The following is a 22,803-nucleotide window of genomic DNA, read 5'->3' on the forward strand; positions in this document are numbered from 1 at the left end:
CCCTGTCACGGCAGAGAGCTGTGACAGGATCGAGAGGTGAGCGAACGCCGGTATATGTTCGCTCACCTCCCGATCTACTGAGCCAACCTGTGACAGTCTCATTGTCACAAGTCGGCTAGAACTATGAGGTGAGTGAAAAGCACTCACCTCATAGTTCTCCTTTAACCAGAAAGTGCCTGAACAAAAGTCACCAGGTATTCTTTTAAATGAAAGATACACTTTTATACATTTTGAAAACAAATGTAAAATTACATTAACATAAAGCTTATATGAGATTTTACTGATTGGCTTTAAATCTACTTAAAAGATTACAATGGGGTAAGTGTTTTCCCCATAGTTCTCTTAAGGGTCATGGGAGGACATATACTAGCGTCCTCACATGACCCAAAGCTCAGTATATAGCAAGCTACAATTTGCGGTATACTGAGACAGCCACAGCCAGGACAGATCCCGACAATGCTGTCGAGATCCACCCACCCCGTCCGTTCTTCCAGTCAGCGCTGGAGGATCGGAGCGGGGAGGGAATTCCTTGCGGGGAACGGTGAATGACGGTCACCGCTCTCTGCAGGGAGATGATCGAGAAGTGAGCGAGCAACGGTATGTGTTCACTCACTTCCCGATCTATTGAGCCAACGAAACTGTCACACGTCGGCTTAAACTATGAGGATGATTGATTTTCACTCACCTCATAGTTCTCCTTTAGGTCAGCACAAGTCCATCTCTTTTTAATAGATGGCACAAAATTGTCAAAAGTCAAAATATTGCAAATAGATGTATATTAATATAAAGGTAATGACACAGGAGCATCTGATTCTAGAACAATCAGTAAAGTAGAACTCGAGTATTGAGAATCCCATGCCTAGAGAAACATAACAAAAACATTAGGCCATAGTATGGGCCCATGTTAGAATGACTGCAGGAAGCAAAGCATGGGTCCATGTTCGAATGACAGCATGAAACAAAGTATGGGCCCATGTTAGAATGACTGCATGAAGCAAAGCATGGGTCCATGTTCAATGACAGCATGAAGCAAAGTATGGGCCCATGTTAGAATGACAGCATGAAGCAAAGTATGGGCCCATGTTAGAATGACTGCATGAAGCAAAGCATGGGTCCATGTTAGAATGACTGCATGAAACAAAGTATGGGCCCATGTTAGAATGACTGCATGAAGCAAAGCATGGGTCCATGTTAGAATGACTGCATGAAACAATGTATGGGTCCATGTTCGAATGACAGCATGAAGCAAAATATGGCTTCATCTTAGAATCACTGCACAAATGCAACACTCAAGCGGTAAATGTAATGAGGACCTGGGCCAGCACAAAGTTTGATACAGTTCAGTAACCTATAACCATAAATTAACTTTGACCTTTCAGTTTGAGTTCTATGGGTTACTGAATTGTCTTGTCTTATTCAATGAGCTGCTCTATCTTTCTTCAGGCTTTCTATATGGTAAAAATAGTAACATGCCTGTAGTGTGTATATTTTTGGAATGTATTGTGTGTTTACCAAGCAGGATTTCTCAGGTAACCAGATTACAGTCAAAAGCCTGTGGGGTGGACTCCCTTGTGATTGATGGAAAAGTGAAGCATTAAGCAGGTAGACTTTTTTCCTGCATGCTGCCTAGTTCTTAATTTTCATTTTTTACTAGATTATACCTTTTAATATTTTACACCAGTTTTTAAATGTTGACACTGCACATCTCTATCCTGCCCAAAATCCATTTATTATGCACTTGTTTGGCACAGGAAGGTGTGTGCAGGCTGCAGAGGGTTCTGGCAGCTGGTGTTTACACTGCACCTGTTAAGTAGCACCTGTGTGTGAACCACTTGGAAGGGCATTGATTCCTGTTCGAATTAAAGAAGCAAATTATTTTTATCATTGCCAGCTCCAAGCCTCTTCCCCAGAGGTGTAAGTAAGACACTGGCAAACATCCTCCTCTGCTACGCGTGCCCTTCATGAAGTGTCGATGGCAGCCTTTCCCAGGCCCAGAAGTTATAAGCGCAGTTATGTCTTCAAGTGATTGAGGGTTATTAAGGGTGATTACTACCACATTAGGAAAGATTGATGGCTTTTAAAACCAATGTGAGAGTTTAGACGCTGGCTTTCCAAAGGCTGTTTAAACAGCAGCAGTCTCCGCTGCTGTTGGCTTCTATCCAATTGTTCTCTGGTTTTTGAAACATTTTCTTTAACAGGACATTTTCCATTTAAGCTACTCACTGTAGGACAGACATTCCCAACCCTTTTTTTACCCCAAGGGAACCGTTGAAATAATTTCAGGTCTAGGGCAACCCCTAAGAAAATCAATTAATCAAAGGTTTTCCTAGTGGGAAAATGCACCTTACATTGGTGGTCAGTTGGAAGAATGCCACCTTTACAGACAGCTCAAAAGATCATTGATGTCATGCTGCTGTCTCTTTCAAGCAGTATTGGCCGCAGGACTATGCAGGCACCATTAAATGGGAGGTCAGTCAGCCACAGCTCAGTAACCCCTAGCAACGTCTGGAGGAACCCTGGGGTTCCATGGATGCCTGGTTGAGAATGTCTGCTTTAGACTGATGAATGTTACCAAAAATGTAATATCGTATGGTGTTACTGCTAGAATAGTTAATCCAGGCATTGTATCTTTATAAAAAGCTTAAAGAAAAACTCTGCTAATCACTGGTAACATCTTAAAACGCCTTTATAATGTCAGAAAAACAGCAACCGTGCTGAAACAACATACAGACGCTGAATCATTTGTTATGTTTTGCCAGTGTACATACTAGCAGGAGGCAGCTGGGACAAAGCGAAAATCTCTTCAGGGTACGCCTGATACTACTTTTTCACCTTGCATAATGGCTGCCCTGAACGTTGACTGTAAGGTTGCCAATAGCCTTAAGAAGGCAGTCATTTACACAGAAAGATCCAACTTCTTTAGGGCAAGCTGTCTGCGGAGCCCTTCAGAGTGCTCAGTGAGGTAAGCTTTGTTTTATAACTTGTCAAGTTGAACTGTTCTTAACAGCAAGATTCACAGACAAGAGAGAATGTGACGTGCAACAAGTACAGCTTTTCGTTGGTATGTCAAATTGCTTTGATGCACGTCTCTAAAACATCAGTCTTTTATCAACCTGGACAGGAGCCTAGGGCCCAGTGGATGTTTAAGGGGCCCAGCTACAACCTTTTATGCTCTTGTGGTAAATCAAAGGGATAGTGAATTGATCAAAGGCAAGCAAACACCTGTATAGGGGCTATGCCAGTACAGAAAATGCTATTGGACTGGCTTCTTTTTTCCTATTGCAATCCAGCCTATTGTCTTTCTTTTTTTTACTTACAATATGCTTCAGCTTTTCTTAGTTTTGGATAGAGTAATTGGTAGAACCCTTAGTGCAGGATAATAATTATTATTATTATTTATGTACAGTTTTAGACTACAACAAGTACAACTACTTGTTGTAACCAGAACAACTGTACCCTTTGGAAGATTTCACCCCAACTATTCTTCCAGTGACAAATTCAATATTTTGTATTTCCCATCACAATGTTCAGCGGTCACAAGAAGGAATGAAGGGAGTGATTCTTCCTAACGGAGATGCATACAGCAGCAAAAGCCTGACAAGGGTTCTAATCCTTCCCTACTCTAAAATGTTGATTATAGATGCACTCTTAAGAGTTAACATGAGCTTGTGAGGCCGATATTTTAGGTCCTCACAAGATCAAACAAAGCAAGCTATCACCATTCCCATGTTTTGCATTTTGACAGGTTCGCTTTAAAATAGAGTTTTATTTTTTGTGCAAAGTAAAAACTGCTTGCCTGCAAATTCCAATTTAAACATCAATCCCCATGTTTTATTTCACTTGGCTGTTTTTGAAGTAAAACCGTCTCTTTAGTCGGTAGGCTGAATGACTAATCCACCACATTTAGATGTACCTTGTAGGATTAGAAAACTCATTTTAGATTAAAGGAAATAAATAGAAAGCCTCTGTGTATCCTGGTTTTCGGGATCCTCTAGAAAGCACACATCGCCCATGTATGCTTGTTCTGAGTGCCACCACTGGGTGACAGAGCAGCAATGATTTCAATTTAATCCTCCTGTTGTATTAGACATCGCATTGAAAGTGCTGAGGATGAACGTTTCTGTCCTTTATCTCTGTGTTCCTCGGGAGAGCTGCACAGTGCCAGATAATAAGGGTATATTTGACTAGTCTCCTAGCAACGCTCGGGGGGTGATTCCGGCGTTCGGGCGATCAGTTATGAGCAGAGCCTTTAATATCCCGTCTCGTATTCAGTGCAAGAGTAATTACCATGAGTTCATTAACACAGCATGGCTCGGATGAGGCAGGGATATATGAAGGAATGGAGTATGGAAGTGGTGGTGGGGGTGCGCCAGAGAGGATGCGGTTGTATCCGTATAGACTTGAAAGAGGCTCTTTTATCGGCATCCCTTGCTTTTATCTCCTGATAACTGGTGATCGCTTTACGTAAATAAACCGTGGAGGATTGAAAGAGTGACGCTTTCATTTCACACTTCAGGTCCTCTCCGTATCTGATTCCCCAGTCCCAGAATATTCGCTTCATTGGTGTCACAGGAATCACTACGTTTCTAATTATTACTATAAAGTAAAAACATACTTTGAAAAACACCCACTGTGCTGTAGTTATTTCAGTGTGTATTCTGCGGAAGTATCAAACAAGCTGTATCTGTCTGAACTAAACAAAGACTTTTCTGTAGATTCTAATGGCAGAGCTGTTTAGATCTTTAAAGCTTCCTAAAGACATTAGACACAACCTGGCTGCCCAATCATCTTTCTGAAAACATTTAGGTTCACATCAGGCAAATGTACATGTTTGTGCCTATGGAAGAAGTAGGGGGATCTATGTCATTGAGGGATGTTTCAGTGGAAACAAACATGATCTGCCAATCCATTTCCCCTTATGAAGGCTCGTATAGAATCACAGAGAGGCCTACAAACATACAAACATTCCCTGATCATATCGTAAACAGCTGGATTGGGCAAACACACTCTGTAGGCCTCTTAAGAATAACCCATTTATAATTTGTTTTCAGCTTGTGCAGGCTGCAAGGGCAAACATTTTCAATTTAGCTTATCATTTAAGCAACACATAACCAGAATAAATTGTTACTTTTCTGCACCCCATTCTAAGATCATTTGAAATTAGTGGGGACAATGCCATTTCCATGTCCATCCCTACTATTTTATTAGCATGAATGACACATGAAACATGGGAAGGAATGCTCCTACTGGTTCATGAAAGAGAATCCCCCTTTTTTTCAGGAAGTACGTGGACAGTAGGCATGTTTACACACCTGTCCTAATTTATTAAAGTAGTCATTTACTTGAAAAGCAAGGTCCCCTTAGTGAGAAGCCCCTCACTAAAGGCTGCTCTAAAAGAAAAACCTGTGGGGGGAAAAAGTTAACATACTTACCATTCCCCCGCTTCTGTCTGTGGCACCTAGACAGGGATGGCTTGGCCATCCTTCCAAGTGGGATCCCCGGGAATGCTGAGTAGCCCAAAACTCATGAGAAGATGTTCCTTCACTGTGTTGGTATGTTACCTAGGCAGATCTGGGTTACTTGGCCTTCCGCAGGATATTGTTGGAAGAATGGTAACATAATTCCTGCATAGACAGCACAAGCAGAATCGGGAGAAAGGTAACTGGTGTAAATCTACAGATTTTTGTCAGTTTAGAACAGAGTTTTATCAAGTGGTTACGCTGTATGTTGGTTTTACAGTACCTGACCTTTTTAAATGCGAATAGAGGTGAGCAGAGTTTTTCTTTAAGACTCAAATGTCCAATTGATGCCAGTGAAGTACTCTACATTGTGTGTTCAGCGACTGCTGGCAGGGAATTAAAGTGATCAGGGAGTTGGTCAAGACTGAGACCATCATAGGCTTTGCATAAGAATGCTGTGTTTATGTTAAAAAGAAAAAAAAAATCTTGCCCATGCCACTTAACCTATTGTAGTCTTCTCACACAAACTGACAACGGCAAAGTTCTATTTCCTCCCTTGTAATTTCCATGTGAATGCCGATCTGACGTCCGTATAATAATACACTGCTTCTCATAAGAGGACTGCATTATACAGTGACCCATTGACTCCAGATGACTTTCCCCCGGCGAGTCGACAGGTTTCTCTTCTGCTAAAAGTTTCTTAATGCAGCTCAGAAGGGAAAGTTTAAACGGAGTCGGGGAATAACAATAACAGACTGGCGGATTATATAAAGAGCAGCTGTGACAGGTCTGAGCTTGCTCATCTTGTGTGCCTGAGTGCTTGAATGCACCTGTTTATTTATAATTAAAGGTTGTGCGAGCCCACAGCCTCTGAAGAGAGATTTGATTGGTCACTACAGCCGCTCATATTCATTCACTGATTTCACAGCCTCAATTAACCTATTCCAAGCACACTGTGTTTGAAGGGGTGGATACCTCCAGCCCACAAGAGTTCCATCCTTTTCATGTCCACACAGAAATTAAACTGTGTTCAGAAGGGATCGCTACAATTCAGTCTAGCGGGGTTGGTGGAGGAATTAATGAATCAACCACTAATTTTACTAATTGCCACCAGTTTGTACTGAGGCAAATGGCTTCCATCTTTCAAATTGTAGTATTAGCTTTTCATCAAGTTGCCTTTTCTCAAGATATTAAAAGACTAATTATTGAATTTGTTGCTTGTGGATCAATAGGTAGACATTTTGTAACGCTTTTTTTTAATTCAAATTTTTTTTGCCTGTATTGAGCAATAACTATATAATTTAGCTGTGCTAGGAGAATAATTATGTGCAGTATTAATGTTTTTTTAATATCATGCCCTAGGTGTATGTGAATAATAGCAACCTTTGGTTCAAGCATCACCCCTTGTACCATGCAATTAATTTAGTGAGAAACTAAGTATACACTACTGGAGTCAGCATGCTGTATATGTTATATGCAGAGCTATGTTTGGACATTACAGAGAGAGAGGAGATGGATAGATGGTTTCCTAAAATATAAGCAGCAATCGGACTGCTCTCATGTACCCCTGACTTCCCTACTCTCTACAGTTCCCTTGCTGAATTTTGTTATCTACAAATATGTGTCCATAATAGAGAAACAGAACTAAAAAGTTGAACATTTTATTCTCTTTTGCAGAATGTGGTTCGGCTATGGCTGGGTCTGGGTCTGGAGAAGACAGTGAGTGTGAACAAGATCGTTGTAGACGCTACGGAGGCTCATGGGATGAGGATGCAGAGGATGATCGCTGTGTCTGCGATTTCACCTGCCATGCTGTGCTGAGGAATCCGGTAATTCTGATTTAAGATACATAACAACTGGACTTTCAGTTAGACAGAGGCAGCCATTCTGAGTTCTGCTGTACAGGGGCTTGCAAGAGGCTGATACTAAGTCAAATTGAGTGACTGTTTGCATTTATGAAGAATTAAGTACTAATACAGAGCCTCATGAGCTTTTCTTATTTATATGTGCCGGGAGTTCAGCTTTAAACATAACTCAAATTATTCAGAAGCATTATAGTTTCCCATTAATGCTGCTAAAGCAAAGAAACTTAAAGGCCTTTAAACATCTTGACTTTGTTCATCTATTTTTTCTGCTGCAGGTGTGTGGTTCTGATGGTACTACCTATTCCAATGAGTGTGAACTTAAGAAAACTCGCTGTGAGAGACGCCAAGACCTCTTCGTGGCAGCGCAAGGTCCCTGCCGAGGTGAGAGACAGGATTATTATAATTTTACAGTTTCCTCTAATCCCTTTCCTACTGGGATGTTGTATTCCCTCATGATTTCCTCTGATCTACGATAAGATCTCTGACCATTTACAAGACTTGCAAATTCCTGAGCAGAGTCTCTTGGCACATAAATCACTACAGGATTTGGATTATTGTCATACAGCTGACAAATGGTGGTAAGCATATGAGAGGCTTATATAACCGAAAAGGCTTTAAATATAAAATGTAATATTTAACTGCACAGGCAGATAATGTCAGGACGGCCTGATCACTAAGTTTTCTTGGACCATTTAACACTGACAAGTATGTGTGATTTAAATGGAGAATCAATGGCAGAATAACTTCAGGGAATGAGCTGTGAAGTTTGCAAATATTCAAGATTGTTTTAATGATATTTGAAGGTTTATATCGGGAATACAAAGTTCACCACAGAGGTCATTCAGTGTTATTGGTATTCCACAGACAGCAAAAAGGAAATATAATTGTTTTATAGATGTGCTGGTTGTGTTCTTGTCCTGCGATAGTAAATCCTTTTCAGCGGCTTTTACTTTCATCCCTCCTTGATGTTCCCTCTACTGCTAGTTCTTTATAGTTGGATATTTTGGTTTTCCTAGTTTCAGACTCCACATCTCATTTTCTCCTCCTTTTAGCCCAGATGAGGTCAAAGAAATAGCTATGCAGTCAGACAGACATTGTTCAATGTCCATTTTTAAAGTCTTACCTCCACTTTGCTGCTACAGCAGCTGCGCGAGGTGTCTAAATATGATTCGGTAGGCACCAGAATTAGTGCACCCTGTAATATAACAGACACGCCCCCTTCGATTCTCTGCAATACAAGTCTGTATGAGGACACTTGTGCTGAGGGGCGTGGCCATTACTCAGCAATGTCTGCATAGTCCACCACTGTGAGGGCAGAAAGCAGCATTTTCTCCGAGGGAAAGGTGTTTTAATGCATTTCCTAGCACACATCAATTACAAATCATAATATGAGGAGGAGTAGTTGGAACTATAAAGAAATAAAAAGGAGTGAGTTTAATTGGACAGGCATTACCAGTATGTGAGGCTTTTAAATTGTAGCCCAGACATCAGCAGGAGGCAGGACAGTATCAGAATTACAGGGTTAAGGGTATATGCTCTGTAAACAGTAGGGCGGTTGGACCAGAGGGATATGTGTATCCTTTATTAAAAAAAAGAAAAAAAAGATACTCCAAATTTCTACTGTGTGTTTGTGTGTGTATATGTGTGTGTGTGTATATATATATATATATATACAGTTAGAACAAAAATGCCAGAAAAAAACGTTAAATAGGAACTTCCGAATTCAGAGCTGTGTGGATGACTTGCCTCTTTCCCCAAGTCCAGCAGTTCTGTGATCTAAAAATCCCATGTCGTTCTTCTCCAAAATCTCCTGTATGGCCTTTGTCAGAGAATTCCCAGCAGGCGACTTCTCGTGCCTGACACTTGTGCGGATTGTAAGCAGCAAAAAGTCTAGGCAGAAAGCAGAAGGATTGCTGAATGTTTAGACCACCATTCCAGTTAAAGAAAAGTAAAGTGGAGTTCCAGTAAGTACATATTTTGAGTTATAATTCCCATGTTTACCCTAAACTAATTTGTGCTTTGATTTTCACATTGTTCATGCTCATTTCTTCAGCTAATAAATGTAGAGGCAGGGTAGGCTAGCTACCGCAATCAGTCTCCCTTCTCAACAAATGTTGAAATATCATCCACATATCAGATGCATGGGCTTCAGTGAATCCAGTGACTTCATAGACTTTAGTGACTGTATTGTGAGAAGGAGCAGTAAGGCAACCATTGTAAAACGCTTCAGAGCCGAAACCAGAGCCTTTATCTGTAATCAACACATATGGCTGCCTAAATGTATACATAGCATTTTAAAATACCGTAAACTCCCAGTTATTCAGTACCCATTGGGTAACTCTCAAGCAACCAGAAACTCTCAAGCAACAACCCCTGCCCTATCTGCTGGTTAAATTCTGCTATTGGCTATTTCAAGTTGCCATAGCCAATAGTAGGCTGGCTATTGTAAACGCCCACTGCCTGTTGTTTACATTCACCTGTCAACTGAGGAATCTAGCCTTCGGCCGCAGCAAGATGTAAACTGAGAATTCTATTAGCAAAGCACTGGCAAAAAATAATATAAATATTTAGGGCCTATTATGTTCTCGATTTTTTTTTTCTGCTTGCTTGAGAGTTCTGGTTGCTTGAATGCCAGATAATTGGTATTATACTGTATACATACAGTAGAAAGAAGGTTTTTTAAAACATAAGCACCAATTAGGAACATTTACATAAAGCTTATATTTTTTTTACACATCTATCAAATATTAATTGAAAAATGTAAATACACCCTAACACATTTTACACCCTTGAAATACCCACACAAACTGCGTTTTTCTATAAACAGCAAGATAAAAAAAATTTTTGCAAAGTGCAGCAAAACCCTAGGATCCAGTCTGAAAGAATAGTGTTTATCATGTGTGTTTTGGACAAGTTGCAGAAAAAACAATAGCAGATCTGGCATTATAGAGAAAGCACATGTAAAACCCCTAGTCACAGTTTTAGGGTGACATCTGCCTGTCTATAGCCAGCAAAGACAATGCCATTAGATTTTACCTAAACACCCCTAATTTTGCCCATTGGCAATTGTCTTATTAAACCAAGTTGAATTAGCATAATGTCTTCTTTATAGATCTTTAATATGTACAGTTTGGATGAGATTGACTCATTAAAATTTATGATGTGTTTTCAGTCAATTGGTAACTGTGTGCCAATAATTTTCTAGGTCAAAGTTATCAGCCAGTTATAACCTCTGGCGCCTGCCGAGCTGCTCTTGTTAATGGAAACACTTTTTACTACAGAACGGGGAATTCATTTTGTACAAGAAAAATCATAACTTTTTTAACTAAAAGCCTTTTATTTTTTTAAATGTGCCTGGTGCAGTATGCTAAATATGTTAGAACACATACAGAATTTGATAGCGTTCTAATACACATTATTGTAAATTTGCTGCAATAGGAATCCTATTTGTCCTTGTACCGCTAGCCCTTCCAACATACTAAAAGGTAGGTCAGTTTAAATAGCCAATAATTCAGCCAACCACCCATGTCTTTTAATTATAAATTAACGTTAGAGAGGTGCATGAGAGTCAAGAATGGCTGTTTTAAGTTAGGGCTTTCGTATAATGAGAAGTAATAATAGGGCCCATAACATGCCCAGGTACACTCTTCTTTTCTTGCTTTTCTTTTTACTGGAGACTCCAACAATGGCTCAGGAGCTGGAAATTAGGTGACACCCAGGGAGTGAGTGGTACCATTTACAGGGGAGACTTCACTGATACCCAAGGAAGCATGTCGTAAAACGAATCACACTTTAGTAAAAAATAATAAGGGGTTATCATTTGTTAAAACATTTATCCCACTGTCTCTGCCTGAAGTTTCACTTCATCAAGTGGGTTCTGCATTCCTATACTAGTCCAGAAGCAGGTCAGAAGGAGGTCAGCTGAATGATTTAGAAGCATCTCAAACTGAAATCAAACTGATGCCATCGACACAAGCACAAAGCCCTAGGAACTTAAGTTATTTACCTGGCAGGAAAAAAAATTAAAGGAGAGCTATGACTTAAGGGCAAATAAAAATACCCCTTACCTTGATTGTAGTAGCATCGTTCCTTTTTTCTAAAGTCGCAGCACATCACAGATAAAACCCTCAAAACCTGTAGTAAATGGCCGTCTTCAACCCAGCTCCAAGCTCCGTTTCTCTTAGGGGGCGTTAACATTTGATCCAGCCCGCCCACGGCTTTTTTTTCAACTCATCTCATTGCTGTGGCCGCGCTTCCTCTCATCGTGCACAGCTGTGAAATGCCAGCTCATAGTCACAGTGAGGAAGATCAGTGGGTAGTATCCCGTCAGACACGTCGGGATGTCTCCTCATTGCGGCGCTTAGCCCCGCCCACCACCTTAAATGAGGTTTTACAGCCTTATTGTGCATTTTGGCTAATTAGAGTAAATTACATCATTTACTTATTTAGCCTAAGGAATGCATTAATAAAGAAAAGATAGAACCCCATAGTTCTCCTTTAAGCAAGCTCCTCAGCTTTGTTGTTCGGGCACTTGCAGTTACTGGCTTCTTTTTCTGGAAATTCCGCCTACTAACTGTTGTAGCCGCAGCATTTCCTGATGAGGAAACCATTCACCACAACTGGCTAATTGTGTGCAGAATGACTGTCCCCTCTAGTGCTGCAAAGTGCGCCAATGTCATGTAGCGTGCACTGTAGACTCCTCCTACCTTTGCTGCTAGAAGTCGAAGATCAGGGCACTGGACTATGACATTACCCAGATTTCACAGAAAAAGTTGAGGATTAAGTTATGAAAGAAAAAAAACAAGGGTTCTTTAGAGGGGTGGGCAAAGAGTTACACCCCAACCAAAAAAAAAGACTTGCCTGGAGATGGTCTTTAAACTTCATGCACACAAACATTGGATTGGAAGGAGTATTCTGACTCCGATTGTTGTGATAGCGATTTATCCCTTGTGAGACCTCTATGCCGGGCCTGTATAAGCAGATATAATCACTGCGGACAATCCTTGTCAGATAGCTGAACTCACCAATACCGTTTCATCCAGAAAGATTGCTTTATTCTGCACATCAAACAACAGGATACAGCAGATGGATGGTTTTCAGTATTATTGCGGTCAAAAAATTATGCCTTTTCTAGCGTACTATGTAGAGTACATGTGTCCTAGTTACATGTGGCCTGTTAGCTGTGGCCATGACACAGGAAGCACTGCACTCAGGAAGAAGGGTGGGGCTTACATAAGAGGAAATGTGTCATCGACCTCAGAGATATCAAGGAAGGCAACATTGAAAAATACATACACTACCACAAAAGGCCACTAGATGGCAACATAGGAACTAAATATAGAATGACTATAGAAAATGGTATAGGGAAACAATCTATATAAATTCTGATATACTAATAATGCTAATAACATATTATATGCCCCATTGGGGTGGCACACGGAGGGTCAACTTTGGCAGGCTCTAGCCAATCACAACTTTCTTACATATGCATACCATACTAGAGCTGCCTAGAATTTATAGAAAATGGCTAGTACAGTATATTACTACAGAATTACTGCCAGGAAGAGTGGTGAACTACAAATGAAAGTCTATCAATACATGTATACAAGGCTCTCCATATGGCTTTCTAAGGCTGCTTGAGCAAGGATTCTACCCTAGAGCTATATCATTTAGCTGCATATACTCACTGTCACACTCTCTCACAGAAACGAGCTGGATAGAATAATGTTAGGGAGACGCCATCAATCTTCGAGAGCTCTGTGCTGCAATAAATATCCAGAGGCTTGAGTATAAATTCCCTAAGACACCTGCCAATAGTATGTGAGCTGCTCTACACAAGTCTCCAGTCATATGATGTTAGCATTGCTTACAATGAATGTGGCATTCCAGGTGTTTCATAGCTCAATCTCAGACCTGTTGCTTTGATGACATTTCAAAAGTCACTTTCAATATTTTTTTCGTTTTGAGCTTTTATTGAAATAACTCTTGGTAATTCTGCCATAAATGTCTCCGTTCAGGCACACACACTTAAAGGGTGACAACTCTCTTTCTTTGTCTAACAGTTATGCTCCTGCATTGTCCCTCTGTTACATGCACCCAGGTTGAGAATACAAGCTGCTATGCCAATGCTCGGGCTCCTGTGTTGTCACCATCCAGGAGCTGATCCAGCCATTGATGCATACATGTAAATAAGAAGTGGCTGCCTAGAGGCTGCATGAGATAAGCAGCACTATTGCTTACAGGAGGATATACTCCAGGGAGGATTTCATTAATGTTGTGCTTCTTCTTTTTTGTCCAGTTACAAACACTTGCCTGGAGATGGTCTTTAAACTTCATGCACACAAACATTGGATTGGAAGGAGTATTCTGACTCCGATTGTTGTGATAGCGATTTATCCCTTGTGAGACCTCTATGCCGGGCCTGTATAAGCAGATATAATCACTGCGGACAATCCTTGTCAGATAGCTGAACTCACCAATACCGTTTCATCCAGAAAGATTGCTTTATTCTGCACATCAAACAACAGGATACAGCAGATGGATGGTTTTCAGTATTATTGCGGTCAAAAAATTATGCCTTTTCTAGCGTACTATGTAGAGTACATGTGTCCTAGTTACATGTGGCCTGTTAGCTGTGGCCATGACACAGGAAGCACTGCACTCAGGAAGAAGGGTGGGGCTTACATAAGAGGAAATGTGTCATCGACCTCAGAGATATCAAGGAAGGCAACATTGAAAAATACATACACTACCACAAAAGGCCACTAGATGGCAACATAGGAACTAAATATAGAATGACTATAGAAAATGGTATAGGGAAACAATCTATATAAATTCTGATATACTAATAATGCTAATAACATATTATATGCCCCATTGGGGTGGCACACGGAGGGTCAACTTTGGCAGGCTCTAGCCAATCACAACTTTCTTACATATGCATACCATACTAGAGCTGCATAGAATTTATAGAAAATGGCTAGTACAGTATATTACTACAGAATTACTGCCAGGAAGAGTGGTGAACTACAAATGAAAGTCTATCAATACATGTATACAAGGCTCTCCATATGGCTTTCTAAGGCTGCTTGAGCAAGGATTCTACCCTAGAGCTATATCATTTAGCTGCATATACTCACTGTCACACTCTCTCACAGAAACGAGCTGGATAGAATAATGTTAGGGAGACGCCATCAATCTTCGAGAGCTCTGTGCTGCAATAAATATCCAGAGGCTTGAGTATAAATTCCCTAAGACACCTGCCAATAGTATGTGAGCTGCTCTACACAAGTCTCCAGTCATATGATGTTAGCATTGCTTACAATGAATGTGGCATTCCAGGTGTTTCATAGCTCAATCTCAGACCTGTTGCTTTGATGACATTTCAAAAGTCACTTTCAATATTTTTTTCGTTTTGAGCTTTTATTGAAATAACTCTTGGTAATTCTGCCATAAATGTCTCCGTTCAGGCACACACACTTAAAGGGTGACAACTCTCTTTCTTTGTCTAACAGTTATGCTCCTGCATTGTCCCTCTGTTACATGCACCCAGGTTGAGAATACAAGCTGCTATGCCAATGCTCGGGCTCCTGTGTTGTCACCATCCAGGAGCTGATCCAGCCATTGATGCATACATGTAAATAAGAAGTGGCTGCCTAGAGGCTGCATGAGATAAGCAGCACTATTGCTTACAGGAGGATATACTCCAGGGAGGATTTCATTAATGTTGTGCTTCTTCTTTTTTGTCCAGTTACAAACATCAGTTTGTTATGACTAGCCTGTGTTGCTCAAATGCATAGTCTGCATACAGGGCACAGGGAATGCAGAACATGACTATGATTCTAGCAGGGGTACTCTGATCACAACACAAAATTCCTTTGCAGGTAGTAATATGCATGTCTATGAACCCTTGCACCCCAACTGCTTTTTAAAATCAAGCATTAGAGAGTACCTGCATTGGTTGTTGAGATGCAAAAGAAGGTAAAGAGAAGGGGGTGTGCTATTGTTAAAGGACCATTATTGTGAAATGTATTTGTTGACTCTACGCAGTTAATAAAAACAATTATAGTATTCAGGATATTGATCCTTTTTTTTTAAATCCTTATGTTTAACTTTCCTTTTTTTATATTTCTTCACATTTAAATGCAGACCAAGCTGTCCTGTCAAAAGCGACAATGACGGGTTGGGTTGGTACAATCTATTAACACTGCCAGGACTGCTTGAAAGTGTTTTTTGTGTTTTTTATTAATACAATTATGTGAAAAAAAAGGAATTGATAAACTGAATTCTGTCATATGTGTTACATACAGTTATAACGGAATGCAATTTTATTTTAGGGCTCTGTAATTTGTCAGTGTTACATACTCTGAGGTGCAAGGTCATGCAGTGAACAGGACAGCAACTGTTAGACTTCGAATGACCCCCGACTCTGAAAGTAAACTAACAATCAGTTTATTGTGTGTTGTGATCAAACCTACAATGTGGGTCAATCACAAATACACCAACAACTTAGAAGCACTGGGACATTGTGTATTTTTAAACTTTTTCGGGGACCTGCATCCCCTTTTTCAGGCTAATAAACATAGTACAATATGTGAATAATAAGACCATTGGGATCTCAAACTGAAAAGTCAGAAAAATAACAAAACCTAAATAAAGGTCAAGTGTAAATCTTTAATAATGATAGTTACACAGTTCTAATAATATAAGATCAAATATTCATATTGTTGCATAAGCCCAGCTGTGAAGTAGAACCCAGTGTGTGTGCGCCATCCATCCTGTAATCTTGTCTGGTGGTAGATGCATCAGAATGACTGAGACTTCAGCATCGCACACTCTCAGATGTTGCCTTCACATCACTTTGATGTGATGCAGCACAAAGACAAGGCTTAGCATACCTCTTTTCTGCATTTGGTTTACTAGAAACTCTCCGGTACCAGTGATGTGGAAGGGCTTGGTGTGTGTTGTTTTCTGGGTCATTCACTTTAACGCATGTTTATAAAACTGTGGCATTTAGAACATTGCTTGCTGCATTTATAACAGAGGGGGGAATAATGGTGGCATACTTTCAAAGTGATGAGAGAGAAAGTCTATTTGTTGTCCACAGCCTGCAAACAAATCTCTTTTCTGGCTGACATGACCTGCATTGTGATTTTCCTCCATTTTCATAGTACAGTATATCTGCAAGAGGCGAGATTAAATTTGGCTGTATTGATGTTTAACATGCAGATGTTGTTGGTCTTTATAATAAATCAACCTTTTTCCTTAACGATTTTAGCCTCCTACCAAGTCTTTGTGCTTATGCAAATGAGAAACAGAACATCTCCAGGAAGACATAACGCTGAATGCAGTTCACTCATTTATAGTAGTCAATATTCTATTTTATTTTGAACTTCTTTTATTTAACCATGCACTCTCATTATATATACAGTACATGCAAGCTAATTAATATAGTATGCGCTAATTTTAGAAACTCAACAGCTGTTTGTGTTATCCTATCCTATGGAGTGAATTGTTCACCATGTGTGGCACCTTGAACATTAAATTTGCCATATTGGAAAGTATTTGTCACATTTTAGTGTGAATAGAATAATGCGTTCATCCATTCCCAAGGATCAAGTGACAAGACTATTAGCACTTTGCTGCATGTTGCTTAAAAGGCTCTGGTCTCAGGAAAAGGAACCCTCAAAATGGCTGCTAAATGGGCAAGAGGTATTCTTTCCCTAAGGTCTTGTTCACACTGTGTTGCTTGCATAAGAATATCCAATGCAGTGTGTTTGTACAGTCAGCGCAATGCCCATGGCTGGACACTCAGGGAGCCAAAGAAGCAATACTTAGCCATGATACAAAACAGCTGTGACTGGTCCTCTTTAGATGATCAGTAGAAGATGGTAAACAATGGCAGTGTATGTATTTTTTCCATTTAGATTGAAGGAAATATATAGTGTTTTTTTGCATATATTCTTTAAATTAGGATTTGTACTAATGTTTTATTTTATGTGAGGTGAGTATTAAATGTTTTATCTTTAGCTAGCAGGTGGTGCAGTTCTGCACCTCATGGAGTTATTTTACGACCTTGTTGTAAGGCTGTAATTAGATCTGGTATTCAAAATGTACAGCTAAATAAGTCAGAGGAAGGCCAAACACCTTTCCTTAGGTCATACAGAGGTTTCATTTGGACAGAAATGGATAGAAAGTGGGCAGCAGCAGCTTGTATTGGGGAAAAAAACCAAACTTAAATATAACTACACAAACACAGGTAATTTTCCTTTAATTATCCAGAGCTATTTTCATACTGGCCCTTCAAGCATTTATTTATTTTAATGCTCAGAAGATTTGGAACCTAGCATACCACAAACAGTTGTACCTAGATCATAACCAGACTATGCTATGAACAAGTGTGGTCAGTTCCAATGAATACAAAGGGCCAGCAGTCAAGCTGACTTTCCAAACTGTATCAACATCCAGTGGATGTTGTACAGTGATCACTGAGTGACATAAAATGGCAATGTGACATGAAATGGCCTACGTATATCTATGTATATCTTAGTAAGTTAAATGATCACAAGTAGGGTTGCACAGATACCAACAGGCCCGGATTTCCCACAAGGCCACCGAGGCCCGGCCTCGGGGCGGCAGAGCGCAGAGGGGTGGCAGCGGTGACCTTGTGGGGAAGTTGCGGGCGCCGGTGTAAGGTGTCCGGCGGCCGCACACTACGGTCCGCCGCCGTCCAATCACGACGGGGCGGCAATACATTTTTGTTTATTGTCATGTGACAGTTTTTCTAAAACAATACAGAGCAATGATTTAAGGACAGTGGTGGAGCACCAGAGCCAGGTCCCAGCTGCAACCGCTGCAACCCTGGTAGTTCTCGTGAAAATGCCAAGTATCTGCAATGGTACTCGAAAAGTATCTGTGCATCCCTAATCACAAGCTTACAGGACATTGATTATATCTTCTTAACCATTGTTAAAGTAACCCTTTCACAAACCTAGCCAATGCCAAGTGAAAGATGAAAAAAAAATGCAGAAGCCGAGATTACCTTCTACATGTTAAAATCATCAGTATCCCCAAAGATAAAAAGCAGCTACATTTATACATGAAATCTCATTTTTTCCTGTCAAAGCCAAGATTGGACCCTCCCCTTTTACTTTTCTAATGGTGGACAAATATGATGGGCAGCGTTGCTGACCAGTAGATAGGCTCAGGGGTTGAGTTGGCTGAGGCTCTGATCTATTTTACATTTGATCAAGATGTCCATAGAAATCGAGTTGGCCATATCTCTAGATCTGTTGATAATTTTACCATGAGGTTTTCATTGATGGCAAGCTCTGCTTATGCATTTTTCATTAAACGCACAAGTTTGTCAAAGGTTTTTCATTGAATATTATTGATTTTATTAATTTTCTAAATCTGCAATTCAACTTGAGTTAGCAACCAATGTGTTATTTTGTTTCCTGTTGGTTCATTTCAAAGAATGACTGCCTTGACAGAGCTAGTAATCTTTACAATAAATCCAAATCACAGTTTTACTGAATAGTTTGCTATGTGTTTTCAGTCTCAACTCCTATAATATATACAGTATATTTGTCTCTGGTTTCCACTTTCTGTTAAGTCAAATTTCTCCTTCCCCTGTAACAGTTGAGTACCTTGGTATCTCGAAGGGCATTTTTGATTTAGTGAAATTGTAGCTGTTCCATCATTTTAATGTGAAAAATGTGCTTTGTGTACTATGCTTTTACATTGCCATGTGTTATGCCAAGTATTCTGAGTTCTGTCACATCGATCTGCCACGGAGAGTGAAATGAGCCTTGAGAGAGGATTACTGCAAGGAAATGCAACTCCTGTGGTGCTTTCAACCTCAATGCCCTTATACCATTTTTTTTTTCTTGACAGCTGCTTCCACCAGCTCTCCTCCTGTGGTCCCACATTGCAGTCATGCGGTGTATGGATGTTGTCCCGACAATGTCACTGCTGCCCTTGGCGTGGGTCTGGCTGGATGCCCAAGTAAGATGCTCTTGTGTTGTTCACTCTTCAATATAGGACATGCGTTCAAAGAACCATTGTTAATGGATTTTTTCCTATCAGCTATACATTTACACATTCTATTAGCATGCTCTACTGCAGTGCCGAGCAGCACAGTAAGCGCATCTTTGTAATAAAATTAAGGGATATCTGTTGTGTTTCTCCTCATACATGCCCTGGTTAATTTAGTCCTGGCAATCCGAAAACATATGATTTCTGCACAACACATGCCTTTACCGACATTTGCAAAGTATGTACACAAAGAATTGTGTTCTGGATAGGAGAGGAAGAAAGACTGCAGTTTTTCCATGTTACAATAAAAAGGCATTCACATTGACTTGTATGAGTCTACTGCTCCATGTCACATGCTAGAGAGCAGGTACATCTACTGTACTGCAGAGTATGCCTCTGTTCATTTAATTCATTGTTCACTGAGCCCTGTGTATGCAAACAACCTTATCCTTAGTAAGCTTTTAGAAGCAAAATGGAATCTCAGCCAACAAGACTAAATGGTTTTGTACAGGTTTCAGAAAACTGTAGGGGAAAGGGACAAGGAAAAAGGTTTTATTTACTTGCATTTATTAAAGTTAAGGTCTTCTAAAAGTGAAATTATTCTTGAAAGTACAACTTTGTAGCGTTTTGGAAAGTTTGCTATTTTAACACTGCAAAGTGAAATAATACATGTTGTGTATGTGTTTATTATCTAACTTCTTTCCTGTACAGGTCTGTACAGACTTGTCACTTTTTTTTTTAACAGGTATTTATATAGTGCTTTACATTCTATTAATTCACATCAGTTCCTGTCCTCATGGAGTATACAAGCCCAAAGTCCCTATTTCACATGCACTAGGGCCAGTAGACAGGAGCCAATTAACCTACCAGCATCTTTCAAACAAAGTGCACTTATCCTTAAGGTGATGTCACTGCTCGCTCCCTGTGCTCAGATGAATACTTACTGGGTTCTGATTGTGATAGATGCGCTGGTCTGACCCCACTGTACATCAATAACACATGACTATACGCAGTTCCGAACCAACTGAGCTGTCACGAGGGCATGGCGATACCACTCCCAGCCTCACCCTGCACAGAGATTTCCCAGCTTGTGGGACAACAATCTCAGGCCAGCAGGCTTAGAGCAAGCATCACTAGAATTGGTTAACACCACAGTTAACCCTTTACACACAAAGCAGTAGCTGCCACCACATGTTTTAATGGAAACACACACCATTCTCAGCAAATGCTGTGACAATTCAAACATTTAAACAAAGCCTATGATACCACTGTCTCCTTAGACCGGAATATGACAGGGTTACTATACTGTAGCACTCTTCACAGGGACAAGGATACTTTAAGTTCTTATTTAAAGCATAGAGATAAGATTTACGATTTCTAAGATCGTCCTTTAATACAAGAAAAGAAGCAGCAGCTAAAATAAAAAGGAAATACAATTAAGATGTTTGAACAGTCCTGGATTTTGTAAGTTCTAACAGAGTCCAGTTCAATGCAACAGAAGATGGATCTGAGTGGCTGTCTCAAAGTAAGACAGATGGTTGGATCTTGATGGTAATGCGCTTCTCCTTTTAAGGGCACAAAAAGCGTTCTGTGGATGTTATGAGGAGCCTTCTCAGGATGACACGACAAGCTTCACAGCTGCCATTGCAGCAGCTTTTTGTCAGTCCCCCAGGGTGTGTCACTGAGCTGGCCCATAAGGCAGGGCTGGGGAGGATGAGCAGGAGGGCTAAGCCTTTACAATGTCCTTCTATGTTCCTCCCAAACTGTCAATTTTCATGTTATTAAACATTCCTCATATGTTCATAGTTTATTCCTAAATAGTATTCATCTGTGCACAGGGAGTGAGGGAGCCTTGACGTCACCTTAAAGGGGCCTAAAGAATAAGTGCAATTTAAAAAAAAAATGTTTATCAAAAGAGCCTGAAGAAAACCCGCACAAGCACAGGGAGAACATACAAACTCCATGTAGGTAGTAACCTGGCCAGGATTCAAACTGGTACTGCAAGGCATAAGTGCTATCTACTGAGCCACTGTGCTTCCCCTAGTATACACAGTGGGAAATTTTTTAACTTTACATGTTGTCTGGGAGAGTTATACTGCTCTTCCAGTTTAAAAATAAAATGAGGATAATGAAATGTTTGTACAGGTTTTTTTAGGTATGTCATTTCCAATGAAATGGTTCATATTTGCACTTTATTAAGAGGAAATGTCTATAGATGTTCACTGCTGTTCAAAGAGTGTTTGCATAAGGATTGCCCTTGTAGTAAAATGCATATTTCCAACACTTTCCACTTGGCAATATAGATACATCAAGAGTTTGTACAGTTTTAATGGAAAACCACAGATTTAAAAAGCCCAATAGGAATTTCAGTTTAAATCCACGTAATAGATTCCAGAGGCATCACAACAAAAGGTGTTCAAAGTCTTGTGGTTTGGTTTGTGAAACCTTTCCCTTGCCAGGCTGTGTAGAAGCACAGACTTTTGGCATGCCGCATGCTGTCATACCTATAGCCTTGTAATCGGCAAGTCTCCTGATCACTGCTGATTGGAGATACCTATTTCTAACTCAGCAGGGAGTGTGTCAGGCCTCCGCAGAGAGTCCACTGTTTCTAACAAAGGGCAAGAGTGAATTGAAATTGAATTGAACTGGCGAATTGTGGCGGAAAACAAGACTGTAAGACTTTGAAAACATTTGTTTTGATGCACCTAAAACATATTTCGATTCAAACTGAATGTTCAGTTGAGCTTTATTTTTTCATGGATAAATACATTAGATCTTACTACAGGGATATATGAACATTTGTATTTCAAAAATGTAATGTATGACTAAATTTTTTCACCTTGTTTTATTCAGTTGTCACCTTTTGCATTTGGTAGAAATTTTTATTAATTACCTTTTGTCTTCAGGTCTGTAACAATGTGACTACAATCGCCCTTTATTTTTCTGGTATAGCAAGACATGTCTGTTGACTGTCACTGAGCCTGTACCCATAGGATGGGTACAGAAGCAGTGCATTATGGCAACACATAGGAAACATAAGCTAAATGAATTTGGAAAATTTAGGGTTAGAAATGATTAATAGTAGAACTTTTTCTGCTTTCTTTCTTATTTCCGTGTATTACCATTGTACATTTGGCAAAGCGAAACAAAAAAAACCATTGATCTTTATTATATAAAAATAGCTTTGTTCAAAAATGTAAACTTTAAAAGGAATATTAACAGTGTTGACGCTCTCTTTACAAACGTCACTTAATTGTTCTTTTTAAGGGCGACTTTTAAATAGCACTGGTACAGTCACTCCCCCACTTGAGTGGGCTGATTTGTCATTGTGCTGAAGTCACAGATGGACTTGCCAGCTAACATTATCTGTTGATATGTGTTCCTTCCAAAGGGAAGTCAATAGAAAACGAAGAAATCTCTCCTGGTCACAAACCTCTTTTATA

The 22,803-nt window shown here is 40.0% G+C and overlaps 1 protein-coding gene across 1 annotated transcript in view; it reads left to right on the forward strand.

The window, feature by feature from the left end:
• Positions 1–22,803, forward strand: part of AGRN (agrin) — a 430,880-nt gene that overhangs the window by 331,007 nt on the left and 77,070 nt on the right. Inside the window, exons 12-15 of the mRNA XM_018563524.1 lie at positions 7,137–7,288; positions 7,600–7,705; positions 15,336–15,345; positions 19,233–19,330. Of these exons, the coding sequence (XP_018419026.1) occupies positions 7,137–7,288; positions 7,600–7,705; positions 15,336–15,345; positions 19,233–19,330 (366 nt within the window). The remainder of the gene's footprint in view (positions 1–7,136; positions 7,289–7,599; positions 7,706–15,335; positions 15,346–19,232; positions 19,331–22,803) is intronic.

The sequence above is a fragment of the Nanorana parkeri genome, unplaced genomic scaffold (genome assembly GCF_000935625.1).
Source record: "Nanorana parkeri isolate BGI_ZX_2015 unplaced genomic scaffold, ASM93562v1 scaffold671, whole genome shotgun sequence".
Lineage (NCBI taxonomy): Eukaryota > Metazoa > Chordata > Amphibia > Anura > Dicroglossidae > Nanorana > Nanorana parkeri.